Raw genomic sequence first — 21,334 nt, forward strand, 5'->3', positions numbered from 1 at the left:
CCAGCAGGTCGAGGCTGCGGTGGCCGGGAGCGGCCACTGCACTCCAGTCTGGGCGACAGAGTGAGACTCCAACTCAAAAAAAAAAAGGAAGTAGCAGGTGGAAAGTCAAGGGACTATCTCCCCACCATAAGAGTAGGAGTGAGGAGAAAAACCTAAAGCCTAAAGAAACAAGAGAGCCATTCAGAAATGGTATGTAGAGAACAAACATTAGCAACCTCACAATTCTGCATGGAGTCAGTGCTGCCCAAGACCAGAGTATGCCCCTCCACCCCTCAAGAGTCAGGTATTTAAGACATCCGGGGCTTGACCACATAAGACCCCTCTCAGGGAGGAAGACTGTCCCACCCATGACGCTGGGGAATGGGTGGTACAAAGAGAAGACAAGAATCCTGCAGAGAATTCCAGACTGAGCCAGGATGGGCAGCCAAGTCCCAGAGACTGCTACCTGTTGGGTCTGTTTGGGCTATAAATAAACCCCAAGGGGTTAGAGCTAACAAATGTCTGCTGGTTGGTGAAGCTGAGATACCCTCCTCTGACCTACCCAGGAACTCAGGTTCCAGGGTGGTAGGTAATGAGGTCGTGGGAGGGAGAGAAGCAGCAGCAGCTGTGAGGGGGAGTCCCTTTTTCTTCATTATCCCTGGTCTGTCTCCAGAGATCAGAGGAGGCAGGGCACAAAATTCCCAACACTCAAGATCCAGCTCGTCCAATTTAGCCCCAACTCAACAAAGTTACCAGCGGGTTCTAGGAGAGAACAAATTTCTAGAAGGTAGGTAGAGAAGAGTAGGAAAGAGAGAGAAAGACACAGAGAAGGAATAAGGAATTATGGTTTGGGTACTACATGAATACCAGATAAGGCCATGCAGAGGGGTGTCCTATAGCTCCTACACCAAGCCTGGTTCCCTGTAAATTTTTACTTGCTATTTTTGTCTGTTTTGTATATTGTTTGTTTGTAGTAGCCTCATGAAGGTATAATTCCATGTGCTTGCAGGCTTGAATGGCACAATCTGTGTCTGGGCTAAGGAAGGCAGACTTGGCACCAGATTTAGCCCTGATAGGGAGGTGATCCTAAAAAAAAATTAAAAAATTAAAAATGGAACCCTCAGCTCCAAGAGTTTGTAGAGCTCTGACATAAGTTTTGGCCAGCACTGGGCATGTGGCACATGCTTGGTCAATACAGATTGAACTTGATCTGTACCTGGGAGACAGAGCCCAGCCCTGGGCTTGGAATGGGGTGCAATAAACCAATGTCAGGACAGCATGATGGAGACTTAGGGTGGCTTCCCTCCTAAACCATGTCAGGTCCAGGCTCACAGCTAGTTGCTAAGGGCCAAGAAGAGAGCAGTAGGTGCTGGTCACAGGACTAGTCACATCCTGAGGGGTGCTTGGTTATGCCTCCAGGTCTTGAGAAATGTCACTCAACTATCTTAGTAACAATGTGGGCCAAGAGAGTAGTAAAGATTTGAATTTCCTTTTATATTGTGAATTAGTAGGGAAAGAAGGTCAATCTTGCTGTTTCTTTAGAAATCTAGAAAATGAACACACACCTGCCTCCCCAAAGGCTATAAGTTTATTATGCCTTTTATTATTTTGTTCTCATTTTCCCCTGACTCAGGGATGGTGAGATGTTCAATCAAGGAATAAGTTTGGGTTTTTGTTTTTGTTTCTTCTTTACACGTAGTAGAAATCCTTCCACTTTACAAAGGAGAAACATAGGCTAGAGAAAAGTAGGAATTTGCTTTTATTAGACTGTGTTAATTCATTATTGATAGAGTCTGGAGTCCTGACTCCCGGTTTGACACCATCATGTCCTCAGTTTTTAACCCACATAGATAGACCTATGTGCTGTTTCCTCACCCTGGTCTGGGGAGACTGTCATTTTTCTGCCCATCTTCAGACCCCTCCCCCTCTCCTCCCTCTTGGCATTTGGCAGATCCAGGCATCTATTCCAGGAACTGGAAGCCAAGCACAACAGGTGCTCGGAGGTCATCATGATCAGCCCGGACCCCAGGCCCTCCCCTGGCTTGGCCCGGTGGGCTGAGAGCTATGAGGCCAAGTGTGAGCGCCGGCAGGAGACCCGCGAAAGTCGCCGCTGCCGTCCCAACGTGACCACTTGCCGCCAGGTGGGGAAGGTGCTGAGGATTCAGCAGAGAGAGCAGCTCCAGAGAGCTCGGCTGCAGCAGTTCTTCAGGAGGAGGAACCTAGAGCTGGAGGAGAAGTGCAAGGCACGATGTCCCGAGGCCAGGGAGCAAGGGCCCTCCAGGAGGCCAGGCCAGGCCACTGTCCTCAAGCAGCCCTTGTCTTGTGCCAGCAGGATCTCTTCCCCCAGACAGCAGGTGGGCCATGTCAAGGGACATACTTCTCTGTGCTCTTTGTTCTCTCTCTGCACAAGGAGGATGGGTGGGCTCAAGGTCACTAAAAAGTGATTTAAATTAAGTTCTTCCCCAGTCATGTGGTAAAGTTGCCACTAGCCACTTTCTCATTCAGAGATTTTTGTTATTGTGTTTTTGTTTGTTTGTTTTGCTCTTTTTTGTTTTGTGCTTGCCTTTTAGGAAGGAAAAAAATAATTTTAAAAACAATTCAAAACTAACATTTAGTATCAGTTCAAATTTAGGCACTCTATACGTATCTTCTACAGCTATCTTACAGCATTCATTCACCCATCAGTCATCAGATATTTACTGAATGGTTATTATATGGCAGATATACAGACCAATCCTTTTGATGTCCCATTTCCCCACCACACACACACACACACACACACACACACACGTCCTCTTTTCCTCTGAACAATTGTTGCAGCCAAACATCTCTCTTGCTCTTGTTCCATTCCAGTCCTACTAAATCCACTCATCTATAGCTTCATCTGGTCCAAGAACCCTTCCCTGGATTCTCCAGGCCACCTCTGCTCTCCGTGGGCCTTAAGAGTCTATAAATCCTCTAAGATTGTATAACTCTTAGAGGGCCCACTAATCTGGCATGGGAAGGTAACAGTGTTGGCAAAATTCAGAATCTGTCTGTGGTATGCCAAGATGACCTTAGCCAGCAAACCATCTGTGTCTTCCTACCCATGTTGTGAGCATAATGACAACAGGCACGGGTCTGCTGTGTTGCCCGTAAATGCCTGGCAGTGTGCCTTAACCAGAGTGGTTACTCCATCAGGGCTTAACTAGAGGATCTGTTATGCTCGATGGGAAGTGACATTCAGAGAAATGATCATGGAGCCCAACTGCAAAAGAAAATCAACTATGTTCTTTCTAAGGCAAGAAGGTTTCTGAATGCTTTTTTAAAATGCAGGGAAAATAGAGCAAAAAATACAATTAACTAAAGAACTCCACCTCTGCCTACCAGCTTGTTAAGATTTTATTAAGTCTAAGTTAGTCTTAGCTTTTTAGTGTTATGTTACCAACATAGAGTTTTTGAGTTTGTAAAAATAAAATATAAAAGAGCAGACTACATTATGACCACTACTACTACACCCATCCCTAAAACTTCCTGCTTTACCTTCTCTTCACAAAAAGCTCAACAATTTTCCAACTATTACTAAGAAGAAGGAAGCTGTCCCTAGAATATGGAAAGACCTTAGGGATCACCTATTCCAAACTGCTCACTGCATAGACAGTGGGCTGAAACCTAGAAAAGGCAAGATCTAGACCCAGGTTCCCTCACTCCTCACTCGATCAGTTATTTTTCCATATCACCGTGTTGGCTATGTAAGTGGCTGTAACCAAACAAGGTAGATCAGAGATTCTAGAGAGAAAAATTAGAGAGAAGTGCAGCTCCCCATTTGCCTTCCCTGAGGAGGACCAGCCAGCACAAGGATGGGAAAAGCAGGAGTAGCCTTGTGGCTTTGAAGGCTTGAGTGGGTTACTTTGGTTCTCTGGACCTGAAATGTTGTCTTCGTCCATTTGGACTGCTATAACAAATTACCATTAGACTGGGTGGCTTAAACAGAAATTTAATTCTTACAATTTGGGAAGTTAGAAGTCCAAGATCAAGACTCTAGCAGATCTGGTGTCTGATGAGAATTCTCTTCCTGGTGTGCAGATGATCTTTTTTTCATTGTATCCTCACATGGCAGAGAGCAGAGAGAGAAAGCAAGCTTTCTCATGTTTCTTCTTATAAAGGCACTAATCCTATTAATGAGGGCTCCACCCTCTGACCTAATTACTTCCCAAAGGCTCCACCTCCTAATACCAAATCGGGAGTTAGGATCTCATATACAAATTTTGAGGGAACACAAACATTCAGTCCATAGCAAATATGCTCATAGGTTCATCTTTCTGCAATCATCAGGAGCATCTTCCAAATCTTACAAGCTCTAGGCAGTGGTTTTCAGCATTCCCCACTTGCCTTCCAGGTGGCAGGAATCAGCTCTGAGATCTTTCCAGTCCAGCATCCTCTTCTCTCAGGTATCCAGAAGGATGTGGCTGACCACCTCTCCTCTCGGCCTCAGGACCTTCCTCAACAGGATTCTCCCATCAAGAAGCCACCCAAACACCACCGTGGTAAGGACAGAGCCTTCCCCACTCATGGGACCTGCAGAGAATCCTGCCACAGCAGTCCCAGCTTACTGGCCATGGAGAGTCCCTGTCTCTCCCCATTTCCTTCACTTTCCCCCTCCCCCATGGGTTCTGAAGCACCTTATTCTCCATCTCTCAGGTACTCAGACAACAGCTGAAGAAGCATGGCCAACAATTAAGAATGATGCTAGTCAGCAAACCAAGTGAGTTGCTTTCATGTTCCTAACCCTAACCTCTTCACATCCCATCCATTCCTCTTTTCTAAGGTATGAGTTGAATATCTTCACCCAGTTGGTGGAGAAATAACACAATGAGTTTCTATGTTCACCTTAATTAAGAAAGAGAAAGATCTTTCCTATCCTACTGGCTCTTCAGAAGGGATCCCAGAAGGAATCAACTGATTGCCTCCTGACTTCTTTGATTCTTTGGTCCAATATCATGTTTTTTTATTTCTTCTCTTCCCAGTTACGGAGTTGCAGTTCTGGATGAGGTAAGAAGATCCTCACTTTGAAGAGGTTGAATCAGACAGCATTTAATCCCTGACATTCTGGCATTTCACGATAAACTCAGCTGGATGGAGGGTTATCTTCTTCCTGCATGGCAAGGGGGCACTGAGCATAGACATTAGGCCTAGAGGGACCCTGTCAGGACCAAGGCAGAAGAGGTTTGATCTATACAAGCCAACCCATGCTATAGCTTCATGTTCCAGGATTTCAGGGACCCTAGAGTTTTTTTTAATTCTCTTTTTCTTTCCCTCTAGGAAATCATCCAGCTTTCCCAGTACCTCAAAGTAAGTGGCATGTGGCCTCTCCCCTCAGTTTCTCCATCTACCTCTTTCCTCTTCCAATCTTACCCTCTTGCATTTTATCCCCAGGAAGCCCTACAAAGGGAGTTTATTCTAAAACAGAAAATGGAGGTTCTACAAGACCTACTGTCCACTGTGTTCCGGGCCTTTGACAGCTCTTGCAAGGTAAGGAAATGAAATATTTGTCTGAACAAAACTCATGGGCTTCTATGTGTTCCTATCTTATTTTCCTTATTTTTCATCACAGTAAGAGAATGAGGTTTTCTCACTATTGAAAAAGTGAGATGGAAAGAGGTAGAAGATGGGGAGGACGATGCTTATACCTAGAGGTCATGCAGGTCACAGTAAATGTACAGGTCATCACCAGGGGGTCACACTGCTATAAATCCAGGAAAGACCCAAAGCCAAAAGTGGCAAGAATTCTCATCTTTTAATTTATTGGGAGGAAAGAAAGAAGATCCCAATATAGTTTATATTACTGAATAAAGTAAATGCCCAAACATGAATGCCAGAGTGAGAAGGAATTTTATAGATGATCTGGTCTATTTCTCTCATTTTGCCTATGAGAAAATTGTCTCAGAGAAGTCAAGTAACTTGCTGAAAGTCATTCAGCTAGCTAGTGGCAGAACCAGAACTAAGATTCAAGCACTAGGCTAGCACTGGAAATAATGAGATTACTTAGGCAGGGTTCTTGCTTTTAGAAAGTTCATGATTTTTTTTAAGGGAGACAGATGTCTAAAAAATACAAAGATGAAAAATAAAATGTTTCGTATAGTAAAATACAAGAAGGAATGAGCAACTCCAGAGAAGAGTAGAGCCAGAGGATTATTTGTTGTTAATAAATAGCATTTACCAGACAAATGTGGAAACAGGTATAGTATTCTAGGTGCAAGATACAGTGCTGACAAAGATCTAGAGGCATGGTATAGTCTAGTGCAATGGTTTTTCAACTTTATTATTTTAAGACTCCTTTATACTATTTTTTAATTATTGAAAATCCCTATGAAATTTTTATATTTACCATATTCAAAATGAAAACAGAAATTTAGAAATAATTATTAATTTTAAAGTAACAATAGTGAATCATTACATGCCAACCTAAATTACATATTTTATGAAAATAATATTTTCAAAAACAAAAAATAGTGAGAGAAATAGCATTGCTTTACACTTTTGCAAATCTTTTAATGTCTGGCTAAACAAAAGACAGATAGATTTTCATATTTGCTTCTTCATCCAACTTGTTGCAATACATTCTTTGGTTAAAGAGAATGAAAAAATTCAGTCTTACACAGATATGTAGTTAGAAAAGGGAGGACCTTCCAGATCCCTTGAAAGTGTCTTGAGGATTCCCAGGGTTCCTCAGAATCTCCATGTTGAAACCCCTAGATTAGTATGTTCCGGGAGCCATAAGCAGTCTGACACCAATGAAGTAGAAAGTCCAGGTGCAACCGGACAGAGCACACAACTTTATAGGTCTCTGTGACAACACCCTACCTCGAAGATGGCTTGTGCTGAGACAGAGAAAGATGATGGGAATGTGTGGAACAAAACTGAGAGAGTGCAGTGATATACGAAGGACTTCCTAGCTTAGCCCTCCCTCCTCAGACACTATATCTGGACTTTGGAATCTACAGTCAAGATTCCTGATTGTTCAAGAAGTCATTTTCACTGGCAGAGTAGGAGGCTGGGGCAGACAGCTGTGTATGCCAGGTGGTTTCCGGTGCTGAACTAAATTGAGATCGTCTCACTCATTTATTAGACAGACATTTGAGAAGTTCCAATGCTGTGCTGGGCCCTGTGTTAGAGCACAAAAAGAAGTAGAGGCTTTGCTTTGAGGAGCTCACATTCCAGCCATAACGAGAGAGATGTAATAAGTAATTCCAAAGCAATGTAATAAGGTTATAACAGCAGTGTATATGAAGTGACACAGGAAAAAGAGGAGCAATGATGTTGCCTAAAATGGAATAGGGAAGATTTTAAAGGAAAGAGACCATTTTAGCTGGATCTTGTAGGATGAGTAGGAGTTTACCAGTGCAGAGTAGGTGTGATGATGGGGGAGAAAGCAGAAAGGAGAAGGGCATTTAAGGTAGAGGAATCAGAATGTTTACAGGCCTGGATGTGACAAAGCGTTGGGTTTAGCAGAGTGTGGCTGAAATGAAGTGATGATGTCAGAGTAATACAAAAGGAAGGGCCTCAGACAGCTCCCTAGAATTATGGGACTTAAAATTTTTCTGTTGAACAAGAGATCTCAAACTTGAAGAATGTATGGACCCCTTTTTAAAAGAAAGCCATGGGCTGGGTAAGGTGGCTCACACCTGAAATTCTAGCACTTTGGGAGGCCAAGGAGGGAGGATCATTTGATGACAGTTCAGCATCAGCCTGGGCAACATAGCAAGACCCAGTCTATATAAAATAAAATTTAAAAATTAGCCAGGTGTGGTGATGCATGCCTGTAGTCCCAGCTACTCAGGAGGTAAGGCAGGAGAATCACTTGAGCCCAAGAGTTTAAGGCTGCAGAGAGCTATGAGCACCACTGCACTCCAACCTGGGCAACAGAGTGAGATCCTGTCTCTTAAAAAAAAAAAAAAAAAGAAAACCATATTATCAGATGTCCATGAGAATGCATACTACCCAGTTTGAGAAACACTGCTATAGACAATAAATAGAAATGGTACTGTCTTACTGGTGTTTAAAGGCCTACACTTAGCAATATCTGGCGCATCCTCAGAAGGAACTCAATCACTATCTGTGGAACTGGATTGAAACTGAACGATCAGATCCATGTCTTTAAAGATTCTTTAACTAGTAACAATGAGGATCCCGGCTCCAAGCAGGGGTGGGAGAAGTGAAGACTCATAATATCACACAATCAGAGCTTAAATCATAGCAAGCTTGGTGAGAATGAGGATACATTAAAAGACATTTCTTTTTTTTCTTTTTGAGTCAGAGTCTCTGTTGCCCAGGCTGAAGTGCAGTAGCATGATCACGTCTACCGCAGCTTCAATCTGCTGGGTTCAGGCAATCCTTCCACCTCAGCCTTCCAAGTAACTGAGACTACAGGTGCACACCATCATGCCTGACTAATATTTTTAATTTATTGTGAGACAAGGTTTCACAACATTGCCCAGGCTGGTCTCAAACTCCTGGGCTCAGGCAATCCTCTTGTCTCAGCCTCACAAAGTGCTTGGATTACAGGCACGAGTCACCATGCCCAACTGTTAAGAAACATTTCTAAGGTAGTCTTCAAGGAGGAGTCTTACCCCATGCTCCAACCCAAGAGCAGAAGTTCCTCTGGTTGTGGTTTTCTCCCTCCTCTCTTATTCTCACCCTTCCCAATCCTCACCCTTCTTTTCTTCCTCCTCCTCACTAACCCCCTCAGCTTCCGATTTTTAAGAACAACAATCTCAAACTTTTTTAGTTGAGAGCTCTTGCTTTCCCCAAGACAAGGCAATTCAACTCTCTATCCCCTCCATGGATAGAGAGCCTCAACTTCAATAAGAGGACAGCCCCAGTCTATGGTATTTGGAAAAAATAATTGGAAGAACGTGTCCAGAACTGGTTCAGATATTAATTTTTTCCATTTGACCTCCATGATTTGAATCTCCAACTTCACATACTAAGACGCTTACCACAAACTTTCTAGTAAAACCCCTAAAATCTGCTTCCTCCATTAGCTCTACTTCCAAACTGACTCTGGGCCTTTGGGATACCACAGGCCCTGGGCCACCACTGAGACTTCTTCAGGGTAGAATCAGTTCAGCCAGTAGAGAAAGCGAACTCTCAACATTGTGCAATACAAAAACAGCAGCACAGCAGACTTGGGTTTTAAGACCTGCAACGTGGAACTGAGATCTTGAGCTGACAGGGCAGCGGGGGATTGGCTGCAAGCCCTAAGCAACTCTATTAGAGCAGAGAGATGAGCTGTGGGCTGGTGCTTCTGCAGTGAGGTGGTGGTGGTGTTTCTGGAGAACAGATCAGAAGCAGGGGAAAACCAAGCAGAAGCAGGAACTGAAGCCCTCAGACCAGCACCAGGTGTGTATGGCCTCCACCTTGCTCCCTTTTCCACTGGGGTGACTGTGCCCTCTGAGCCCTAGGCTCCCTGGGTATACCTGCCGAGAAGGTCAGAAATAGGCCTGTAAAAAGTGCTTTTTCCCATATATTGTAACACTGGGCTTCAGTGTGGGGAGACCTGGGGCTCAGACCAGGAAACTACATGCTCTATTTGCAACAACTTGACTGCGACTTTCCTGACTGCCTTAGGGAGTCCAGGAAAGCAGAGCTGTGGAAAAGAGATTTTATTCAAGCCCTAGACTTGGGTGGCCCCTCATCCCCACCAGTGAGTTGTCCGCAACAAGAATGGAAAAGTAATCTGGGATTAGGCTAATATACAAAAACAGTTGGAAGAGGCAAAATATTGGATTAAAGCCATACTACGTAATAGGGAGAGAGGAGACACCCAAAAAGGTGTAGGAGACTGGGAAAAGTTAAGAATATTGCCTTGGGCCTGTTTTGGTCCCAAAATATAGCAAGATAGACCTTACACTTGTTAAGTTTGATTGCATTCTTCATTGTAGAGTTTGGGTAAAGGAAAATGCATAGAGTCAGAAGATCTGAAGCAGGGGAGTTAGTTGATTGTGGAGCCAGTTGATTTCACGACCTGAGGTCTGACAACAAACAGGCAACTTGGGAATGTAGCCATTTTACCAGTTCCTTCAAAACTCAAACAGTGGATGTCTTTGTCCATCTTTTTTATCTGTCTCAAAGCCCTGTGGGTTATTACAGATGCCAAATCCCTGACTCTCAGCTCTCTCACACATGAAATGTTAGGAAAAACATTAATAACAGGAGGCACTTTTAAAAATTATTCTTGGCAAAGTGTTTTGCTTTTTCAAGCCCCAGCTGAGTAACACAGGAAGCAGAAAGGGTGGGGGTGCCCCCTGGCTCCCCTGGTTAGAAGAATTAGCTAAACAAGATCAAAACAGGAGCTGTGAGATACCACTTCCTGCCTCCCCCAGGCACCCTGAAACTCATTGAAGTAGATAAACCTCAAAACAGAGTCCCCCCTTCTCTGCCTCCAGATCATTATAGATCGGAAACATCATGAGGGTTGAAAATGTCCAGGCTATTTCAAGCCTGGCATCTCAAGCCTGAAGACAAGTGAAATTTCTAGACCTCACCTCACAAGTGTCCCACGTGGCCTGGAGAGAAATAAAGCTACAGATTGCTGCTAAAGAGACCCATGACCCTTTCTGTGGAAAACTTGCTCTCACAGATGGCACCCCCCATCCCCCATCCCAATACATACACTTTAAACAAAACTCAAGGCTGGAAGAACAAAATACTTACTTGGGAAAAAGGACAAGTCTACAAGTAGAGGGAACAACAAAGTGGCAAGGAAGTTGTTAGCTACTCAGCTGAAATACTGAAAAACTGAGAAACAGATTGGCCTTTCATGCTGGTCAATCCCCTCTCGTCCTTGAGATTAGCATTCTTCTTGGAATGCCCACAATGTCATTAGACAGACCCAGCTTATGAATAAATAGAATGTGACTTTCTGGGAAACTCCCTTATACCCCTTGCAGCTTATACTCTGCTTTACTATCTCTCTGTCCATTTCTTGCTTTCCTAAAGATTTTCTCATCGTAAGTCTAGTGTATGTGTGTGCGTGTGTGTGTCAGGAAGGGGAGTATATTAATCTGCTAAGGTTGCTGTAACAAAATACCACAGTCAGAGGGGCTTCAACAGCAGAATTTATTGTCTCACAGTTCTGGAGGCTAAAAGTTTGAGATCAAGGTGTCAGCGGAGTTAGTTTCTCCTGTGGTCTCTCTCCTTGGCTTGCAGGTAGTCACTTTCTCTCTGTGTCTTCATGTGGTCTTCCCTCAGTGTCCTGAACTCCTCTTTTCAGAAGGGTACCTGTCATATTGTATTAGGGCCTGCCCTAATTACCTCATTTTAACTTAATTACCTCTTTGAAGACCCTATCCAAATATGGTCACATTCTGAGGTACTTAGGAGTTTACTTCAACACAGGAATTTTGAAGATACATCTCAGCCCATAACCGGGGTAAGGGAAGGAATACATATTCTCCCTGAGAAGGCAGATTCCCTTTAGCCTTGCTGGCCTATACTGTAGGGGTAAAATCCATGTAAAAGACTGAGAGGAGGTGAGAAGCAGGAGGTGAGGAGAGAAAAGACTAGCTTAGAATCTATCCCTTCCAGTACCCTCTGATATGACACCCTGAGCCATTTGAGAGAGAAATTCAAGATAAAAAAAAAAAAAAAAAAAAGGACTTGGGGAGGGGGCAGTCTGATTCTTTCTTGTCCTAGTCCAGACAAAAAGGAGAGATCCTCTTCTATTCAATATCCTTCATCATCTTTGCTCCTGCCTACCTTCTGAAAGAGCTTAGTGTTTGACCATCAACCAAGTCTGGGCAGTAGGTTGGGAATATAGAGTAAAATTCTTTGCAGACTATATTTTGGCCCCACCTCACTAACTCATCCCATTTGCTCCAGAGACAGCTTAATGAAGACACACTGAAGTGCAAAGTGAGATCCCTAGAAAACCAGCTGTACACTTGTACCCAGGTAAGCATTCTGGAGGACACTTCCAGCTTGGAAATCTAGAATTAAATGAGAAGAATGCTTGAGCCTCAATCCTACTTCCTAAAACTGCCATGAGATTAACACACCCACCATTCCTAATTACCAGGTTTTGGTTTGGCCATTTTCAATCTAATCCCTAATTCACCATATCTTTATCTCCATCCTCCTCTTCCTTTCTCCCAGTATTCTTTTCTTTGTGCTCTGTGGGGGAAAAAATTCCCAGCACTAACCACTTTGTCAGCCCCAAGGGAACACTGAAAATACCTGAAACTGTAAGAAAAGAGTCCTGGTAAAAATTCATACCACCCAGACAGACATAACAGGTCCCAATCTTTGAACAGATGAGTCAGATGTTACAGTGAATTCTTGCAAAATGACTTTCATCCCATGGGCAACTTTATCGTGTTTTCTAGCAATCCCTGGAAGAAAGTAAAATACCTTGACTCTTGGCTCTTCTCTAACATGGTTATCCAGCTCACAATCTCTTGACTGGCCTAATCTTAGTTTACAAGAGACAGAAAGAAATCAGCTTTCATATTTGAGAAGCAATGGATCCCTGACAGATAGGGAGATGCCAAATAACAAAATGGGGTGGAGCAGGCAGAGTTTATATTGTATTAGGTTTCCTGGTCTACAACTTTTATTTTTTTCAGTATGACCTACTTTGTCAGCCTCTTGTGAACTAAATAATGCCAACCAAACTCATAAGAGACCAAAATATAATCCAGAATGCTAATCTATTCATCTTCAATAGGAGATAAGACTTAACAAGTGACCAGCCTGGTTAAATCCAAAAACTGGAACATCCCCCACATATGACCTCAACCAAGTAACTCTGGGATCTGTTTTAATGAAAATTTCCAAAATATAAGACCTTTCATATTTAAATCCAAATTTTCAGACAATTCCAAAGCTACATGAAAACATTTCATATAGTTCCCTAAATTGTTGTCATCTGGACTACTGCTCACCTAAGGAGTCCAGAACTGACAGTAAAAGCTGCCTGCCTTCTCAAAAATCGCAGGACACAAAAATGAAAGACATGGGGAGGGCAAGACCCCCAGTGAATTTGCAATGTTTTCTTGGGTCTCTTTCTTAATCCTGAAGCCAGGAGAAATTTCAAAATGCAAATATATTAATTTTAAAACATTAATTGAACTCACTAGGGATTGCAGGAAGGCTACAAAGATTTCGTTTTAAAAGAAAGAAGCATGCTCCTTGCCCTGAAGTTTATACTCCACTAAGGAAGACAGATGAGTCAATAGATTGGAGCAATAGAGGCATACATTAATACCATGAATACCAAGAAAAGCTACCTAATCCATAAGGAGTTGGGGCATGGGGATAGTTCGACAAGATTTATCAGAACTGATGATACTTGGACTGAATCTTGTGTATGAAATAGGTTAATCAGCTGTAGGCAGAAGTGATATGGATAAAGGCAAGAGGCCAAAAAGCTCAGTCTTTAGAGGATCTGCAAGCAGTGCAACTTAAATAGAGGCAGCAGGGGATGAAAGTCTGGACTTGCAAGTAGGAGCCATGCCAAGGAGTTTGGATATGATTCTTGGGACACTGAGAAAATCCATGGACAGATTTACACAGGGAATGGCATGAGCAGATGTGCATTTTAGAAAGAACGTTTTAACTGCAGGACTGAAAAGGGCTTGAAGGGAGGCAAGGCTTGAAGATAGGAGGACAAATCCATATAATAATATTATTAGAGCCTGATCTAAGGAAGTAGCAGTAGGGACAGAAAGGAGACAGGTATGAGGTGTTAAGGACGTTGAAAAAGCTCAATCGACTAACCGATTATTGGAAGAAAACAAGAGAGAAATTAAGGCTGACTCCCTGGTTTAGGGCTTGGGAACCTGGATGGGTGATGATAGTGGTCACTGAGATGGGAAGCCCAGGAGAAAGGAGCAAGTTTAGGAAGATGAGCTCTGTGTGGACATGTTAGATTTCAAGAGCCTGTGGAATCCCTAAGGTACAACGCTCAGCAAGCCCAGTGCACTGTTTATTCCCCCCATACCCCCACGCCTCTCATCGCTCACAATGCCTGAACCTCTTCCTGCTAGTTCTAGCCAAGAAGAAAAGGCCCACCAGATCACTGGTCTCCCTGTCCTGGGGTCAGGAACTAATTAATCATCTGTATGCCAGCTTGTCATACAGAAGCTCAATGTGTATTTGTCAAACTGCATCAAATTTACAGAAATACTCCCCACGGGGAATAAAAAAGGTGCTACTGAAGATGGAAGAACAGAAAAACAGCTATGAGCAGAAGGCCAAGGAATCACTGCAGAAAGTGCTGGAGGAGAAAATGAATGCAGAGCAGCAACTGCAGAGCACGCAGGTGTGGGGATACTACATAGTCCTTGTGGCTGGGGACCCCAGGGCAGCTCTGGGACAAAAGGGAGCCAGCTGCATAACTCCCTGGAACCCCCTCCTCTCTGATCTCCTTTAGCGGTCCTTGGCCCTGGCAGAACAGAAGTGTGAAGAGTGGAGAAGCCAGTATGAGGCTCTGAAAGAAGACTGGCATACCCTGGGGACCCAGCACCGAGAGTTGGAGAGCCAACTCCATGTGCTTCAGTCCAAACTGCAGGTACCAGGCATTAGGGTAGGGGAAAGGAGGCAGGACATGGGGAAGAGGGGTGGTGATGAGAGAAGCTGCTCCTGGGCTGGAGGCCCCAGAGGCAGCTGAGAGCATTTGGTTTTCAGTTCATCACTCACTGCCCACTTTGTACCAGACTTGCTGTTTCGGCTCTGCAATCTAATTTGGAGGTTAGCAAGGATGTGTGCACTGCTCATGCAAATGAATTAAGCCTTTATTGGAATGACACCATCCAAATCCAAAGAGCTAGGCTGGGATATTAATCAGCCTCTGAATGTCTACCCCAACCCACTCTCCAAATTCCATCCCAATAGAGCATCCAGTTCAGAATTGCCCACTACTGGCCGGGTGCAGTGGCTCAAGCCTGTAATCCCAGCATTTTGGGAGGCCGAGGTGAGAGAACTGCCTGAGCCCACAGGTTGGAGGATAGCCTAGGCAACATGGCGAGACCTCATCTCTATGATAAATTTAAAAATTAGCCACCTGTAGTTCCAGCTACTTAGAAGGCTGAGGAGGAAGGATTGCCTGAGCCCAGCGAGTCAACGCTGGGGTGGCTGTGAGCATGCCACTGCACTCCAGCCTGGGCAATGGAATGAGACTCCAACTCAAAAAAAAAGAATTCTTCTTTCTGTTTTTCTGTACTGGCACAGTATTTATAGGTGCATATTAACTAACACATCTTGCCAATGTGTTTTTAAAGCAATTACAGGAGACCCTTGACATTCTCAAGGGCTCCATCATTTCCAATCTGTGTAACCTTGGAAAAGTTAACTAATCTTCTAAGCCTCCGTTTCCTCATATAAAATGAGAGTAATAGTACCTATATCATAGGATTATTGTATTAAATAACCCTTTAACACACTTAGCAAAGTGCCTAGCACATATAAGCACTCAATAAATATTAGCTATTATTTTGTATAGACTTTATTTACTTAGATTGGAGTTTTGAGGACCCACCTCAAAAATTGATCCTGAAGCAGGGATTGGAATGACGCACTTGGTAAGAGACAGAATGTGTGAGCCTTACCAAAGGAGTGAGTCTAGCTGGTCACCCTGCGACATATCAGCATCTCAACCTTTGTTGTTCTCTTCTTCCTATCACCTATAAGGCAGCTCCTATAAAGGTTTTGTGAGGCTTTTAACCTTGACATTTTGTGAGAAATGCCTACCCCAAAAAACTGATAGTACTAGAATAAGAAGAGAAAGTTTAAAAAAAAAATCTAGAAAAGTGATGACTTGGTATTCCTTAATTTGGTGAGTTACCAACATGTCAAGACATGAATCCTTGTGAACATCAAAAGTCTAATGTACTGTTATAAATATGAGGAACAGAGCAGAGCAAAAGAGAATTTTTTTTAAAAACTCCCTTATTTTTTCATTTCCCTAACATTTTTTCTTCTTCTATCCTTTTACAATTTGCTATAATTTTCTTCTTCCACAGGACCTGACCCCAACTTCCACCCCAGCACTGACTTCTTTCTATGTCGGCACTTCTCCTCATTACAGGGCGCAGACAGCAGAGACTTACAGATGAACCAGGCCCTTCAATTCTTGGAGAATGAGCACCAGGAACTGCAGGCAAAGATTGAGCACCTGCAAGGAGACAGAGACCTGTGCAGCTCAGATACCCAAGACCTACAAGGTAACCTTCTCCTTGAAGCCCTTAGGAGCACAGGAGCCATGACTGAGTGAGCTAAGAAAAAGGAAGCTGAGTAGAGAGAAAGGCTTCAGCCTTTTATTTGTTTGCTTGGTTGGCTTTGATTTCATTTTACTTTGAGGAAGACGCAGAGCTGTTTTAATAATGCAAGACTGAAAGTTAATTTTACTTCATTAGAGTATCTTGTCTGAGTTCTCTCTTTAGCCCACCCCTCTAGGCCAGCTGCTCCCACATCAGTCACATGCATCAAGGCCACATTCCCAATCTGAAAGGGAAAGCTCAGTTGAAAGGATTTCTATTCTCAGTTGAAAGCTCAGGCATAGTAAAGGCCTCCCAGTCATAGCCTCTGTGTCAACTGAGGACCAGATTTTGTAAATATAATCCTTAATTCAGCCCAACATTGTTGATGCATGAAATCGGAGGTACTCAGCTTCTGCTTTACCTCTTCAGAACTGGGACAAGTAGAAGATAAAGCAACTGCCATTTGACACATTAGAGGTCAGAGACGAGACAATATCTATTACTAATTTCCATCCTCAGGTATCGAGTTAAGTCTTGGGTTCTTCTATTTGGCTTGCATTATTTCATTTTCAGATGAACTAAAAAAGTCAGAGGAGGAGAAATTCGCCCTGATGACCAGAGTACAGCAGTTGCAGAGTAAGTTCCCTTTCCAGATTCTTAAAGTAGCATAGGAGTTTTTTGGTTTTTGTTTGTTTGTTTTGGTGTTCCTGGGGCTCCTGGCCCATAAAAGACACCAGAGAAGGAATTGAGGGGTCCAGTCTTTGGCATGTCCTCTACCTCTGTGCATTTTCAGACCCTCTTCTTGTGAAACGAGGACGTAACTTTTTGCAAATTATATACGTATTAGCCTTTTGTTCTTTTTTTTCTACTTTTTCCTTCCTTGCCGATAACTACTTGTATTTCCCTTAAAATTGCAGATTTTAAAAAGTATTGTTTTCTAAGATAGTTCTTATTTTCTGCATTCTAACTTTTGTTAATGAATATGACCTATGAACATACACATAGACCTTTGTCACTAGAGATGGTTTAAAAAATAAGTTTATAATTACACATTCCTCAGCCCACTTCAAAACTATATATTGGGCCGAGAGAAGGGACTTTTCAGAAGAAAAGCAGATAATTTCTAAAAAGTTGGAGAACCTGACTCAATTAATACCTCTTGCGGGTTGTCCACTACCTCTGACACCTGACAGAGATGTGTCATGCAAATAGTAATGAATATTAAAAGAGCAATGCAATCACAGAGGAAAGAGAGAATACCAGCAGATATTGAGCTCTTACAAGGCAGAAGATGGATGGGCAGGAAGGCACTTCAAAACTATGCCTTTATTTATTCAATACAAATTCATTGTGCCCCTAAGTGCCAGACACTCTAGTTATACAGACTGAGGATATAGTAATGAATAAAACTAAAAGTTCCTTACCACATGAAACTTGCATTTTAAGTAAGCTCTACAGTCCAGTATGGAGTTTCTATAGATAGATATATGTAAGGTTGTAATAAATGCTATGGAGAAAAATAAAGCAGGTTAAAGGGAAAATAGTTGCTATTTTATATAGTGCCATCTGGGAAAGCCTTTCTTCTATGGTAATATTTAAGCAGAGACTTGAAGATCAAGATATGGCTGAGGAGATATAAAGATGGTATATTTATAGCAAAGTACCACAGACTAAGTGCCTTAAAGAAAAAAATATATTGTCTCACAGTTCTGAAGATTAAAAGTTCAAAATCAAGGTGGCAGGAGGGCTTTTAGGGAAGGCTCTATTTTTGAGGGCTTTTAGGGAAGGAGCTATTCCAGGCCTCTTTCCTTGGCTTTGTAGATGGCTGTCTTCTCTCTGTGTCTCTTCCCACCATCTTTCCCATGGAACTTATCAGTGTCCGTATTTCCTCTTCTTATAAGGATACCAGTCATATTAAATTGAGGTCCCCCTTTATGACCTCATTTTAACTTGAAAACCTCTGTAAGACATCTATCTCCAGTTAAAGTCACAACCTGAGTTACTGGAGGTTAGGACTTCAACATATCAATTTGTTGGGGGGGGCGGGTAAAATTCAAAACACAGCAGACGGGAACATCTTTAATAATTATGGTTCTAAGCAAAGTTCTGAAAAGAACTTTATGATATATATGCTAGCATAGACAAGTTCCTTGTGTTTTCCAACAGGTCTGCTTCAGAATCAATCCTTACAGCTTCAAGAACAAGAGAAACTCTTAACAAAGAAAGGTCAGCAAATTTACTACCACAAATTCTAATATAATTGCTCCTTCCTTGCCAGCCTAGAGGCAGTAAGACTACATGACCTTTTACAGTCTCATTCAGTTCTGGGAGTTTGTTAAGTCAGGAATGTAGGGCAGCTTCTTAAGGACTGATCATTGATTCTGAGAACACTTCAACTATTTAACCTTCTATCCTGAGGTATATAAATGGTGAAAAAGGATTTCTATTCTCTCTGAAAGCATATGTGTGTGTTGAGTATTTCAATAAATTGATTTTGAACTCAGGATTTCATGTCAATTTTTACACATGATTTTCCAAATGACATCTAACTCCCCAGCCCCAAGCCATGTAGCACACAAGAGTCACCTCATTCCTGGACACAAAGAGTCTGCTACCCAAGCTTCCTGAGTATTCATCATATACAAATATAAAGAGAGGACAGTAGCTCCTCACTTATCCACTACACATGTCCTTTAGTTTTCTCCTCACAATCACTGAGTATAATATAATATAGAAGGCACAAATTATTATGCCCACGTAGTATGGATAAGAAAAATGAAGGCTTATGGTCACACAAAGTAAGGATAGAGCTAAGACAACCATCCAGAATTTCTGACTCCTAGTCCAGTGCTCTTTTCACCAAGACTAAGACTGCAAGGTGAGTGAAAATCACCTTCACCACATGAAGATCAATTTTAGTACATTTTCAAAACTTTGAAATGACGACATATGGGAAAAGCATCCAACAAACTAGAAAGGATGTAACATGCAACCAAAGAAATTCAATTAATTCACTCCAAGTATCTAGCATTAGACAAGAGTGGGGATAACAAAGAAAAGTAGGATGCCAACCTTGCCCTCAAGGAGCCCAAACTCCAGTTATATGTCCAGGCTAAGCAGGGTACAGAGGGAAGTGCTTTATGTCAGAGAATTCCATTCTATTCAGTCTAGCCAAGAGTAGGTCCTCCCTTGCTCCCACCCCTCTGCCCGCTCCTAGGGGTTCTCACTGATAGTTCCGTTCCTCTGAGGTGTGGGCCTCGCTATCACTGAGAATCTGGCTACTTTTTCAGATCAGGCTTTCCCAGTGTGGAGTTCAAAGCCCTCCCATAATGAAGTGGAGCCTGAGGGTACAGGGACGGAGAAAGACTGGGCTCTCAGAGATGAGCTGCAAAAGAAGACTTTGCAGCTCCAGGTCAAGGAAAAGGAGGTGAGAGGGAGACCTCGGTTAGTGAGGGGCTCATCTGCAGGGAAACCTGGGCGACATCCACAGACCAGGGATTTCAAAATTTAAACTCTCATTGGAATTGGAAGCCCACAGGTATTCACTTGCCTGATAAAATGTCTTTGCTTTTGAATTGACTTGTTAATATTTTCCCTTTCATATTTATAGCAACTACTATTCAAGGTTTTTTAAATAATTACCTTTTTGAAAGTTGACCTAAACTCAAATACATTTAATACAAATAATTTCACAAGTGTCCCACAATGAGTATCTTAAAGCTTTACAGAGCATCTTTTAAATAGTAAAATTCTTCCTTTCTACATATTCACAAATACATATATTCCTGTAAGTATGCATGTGCAACTAGCTCTTGGGAAAGAGACTTGTAGTAACTCTAGATCTTTAGTGCTTTAAGAACTTAATTTTTTGGTGTCCCGCATTTGCAAAACACTTGCACATGCACTGTGACATCAAAGAACTTACATGTATAAAATGTATTATTATAATATGCATTATAACAAATCATTTACATGAACACATTCCAGAAAAACTAGGTGAGATAGTCAAAAGACAAACTCAAATCTCTGAGAAAGACTGGGAAGGGAGGATGGTGGTAAAAAAGATCCAAATAAGTGAAGGGGTAACTTAAACAGGGCAGTCTCCCCTCCTGAGCTCTGTCCTAGACAGAAGTAATGATGATGAACTTGGTGATATTCTCCCCAGTACAGAAAACTGCATTCAGAGTTAGACAACCTCAGTGATGAGTATCTCTCCTGCCTGCGTAAGCTGCAGTACTGTCGAGAAGAGCTGAACCAGAGACAGCAGCCATCTCCTACAGTAAGAGAATCTATCCTCCCATGCAACCCCAGATGATGGTGGGACAATTCCTTCTTTAGCCAAGTCTACAGATAAAATTTATCAGCCCATGCCAACATCTGGCCAGCCCGTCCCACTCCACTTGGTTTATACTACACTGACATTACAGCAACTATGAAAAGAAACACTGACTTGTGCATCAAAGTTCAACTTTCATGGAACTCTCAAGTCCAGAGAGTTAAGTATGAAAGGGTGTTCTTTTAGCCTATTTTAAGCATGGTGGCAAGGACAGAAGAGCAATAGCATGAGGCATATGAACAGAGAATATAATTTTCTTATTTTCCACCCTTGATTATCCGTATCAGCATTTACATATCTGGTTGCTGCTGGATATGATTCCCTGGCTAAGGACCATTGGTGATGTGGTTGTGTGGTTGTATCCCAAGAGAAGTGAGAGAAGGTGGAAGAAAACAGTGAAGTAAAAAGCTTTTTCTCCACCACTAACCCAGAGTTTTCCACAGGGCTAGAGGAAGACTACTTTTGCATTTATCTTCTCCAACCAATTCATGGCCACTTTTTCCTGTCTCCTCCTCCCTCTGCCCAGGGGCAAGGTGGCCGATGGCTCCTGATGCTGATGGTGGTGATTGCTGCAGCACTGGCAGTGTTCCTAGCCAACAAAGACAAGCTGATGATCTGAATAATTTGTGATAGCTGCCTTGGGTGAAAAATCAGAAGTAAATCAATGAAAAACTCAGAAGGTCTGGGCACTTTACAATGTGGGTTCTCCCCCAATTGAATGGGATTTCTGACTTTTTGCTCTTTTTTTTAACTTATTGTAAATAAACTTCACTTGACCAGA

At 42.6% G+C, this 21,334-nt stretch overlaps 1 protein-coding gene across 2 annotated transcripts; it reads left to right on the forward strand.

Moving 5' to 3' along the window:
• The first annotated feature begins 1,933 nt into the window (after positions 1-1,933).
• Positions 1,934-21,334, forward strand: TRAF3IP3 (TRAF3 interacting protein 3). 2 transcript variants are annotated; one of them, XM_008059995.2, is made up of 15 exons: positions 1,934-2,333; positions 4,358-4,505; positions 4,660-4,723; positions 4,986-5,010; positions 5,281-5,310; positions 5,395-5,490; positions 11,842-11,913; positions 14,141-14,281; positions 14,393-14,530; positions 16,046-16,181; positions 16,791-16,853; positions 18,384-18,443; positions 19,508-19,644; positions 20,383-20,496; positions 21,080-21,334. In XM_008059995.2, exons 1-15 carry the CDS (start codon positions 1,989-1,991, stop codon positions 21,170-21,172), a joined length of 1,662 nt encoding a protein of 553 aa, XP_008058186.1. In that variant the 5' UTR covers positions 1,934-1,988; the 3' UTR covers positions 21,173-21,334. The 2 variants fall into 2 exon arrangements, with proteins under 2 accessions (XP_008058186.1, XP_021569015.1); XM_021713340.1 differs by having other exon boundaries at positions 1,989-2,273.

This window comes from Carlito syrichta, unplaced genomic scaffold, assembly GCF_000164805.1.
Source record: "Carlito syrichta isolate Samal-C Ts95f unplaced genomic scaffold, Tarsius_syrichta-2.0.1 Scaffold304470, whole genome shotgun sequence".
In the NCBI taxonomy this organism is placed as follows: domain Eukaryota; kingdom Metazoa; phylum Chordata; class Mammalia; order Primates; family Tarsiidae; genus Carlito; species Carlito syrichta.

What these genes read in the sequence shown, in the direction of transcription:
- TRAF3IP3 (XM_008059995.2), top strand. Translation starts at nt 1,989, where the DNA reads ATGATCAGCCCGGACCCCAGGCCCTCCCCTGGCTTGGCCCGGTGGGCT. An exon ending in GAGTTGCAGTTCTGGATGAG is followed by an intron (nt 5,011 to 5,280) that starts GTAAGAAGATCC and finishes CTTTCCCTCTAG; the next exon opens with GAAATCATCCAGCTTTCCCA. An exon ending in AGCTTTCCCAGTACCTCAAA is followed by an intron (nt 5,311 to 5,394) that starts GTAAGTGGCATG and finishes TTTTATCCCCAG; the next exon opens with GAAGCCCTACAAAGGGAGTT.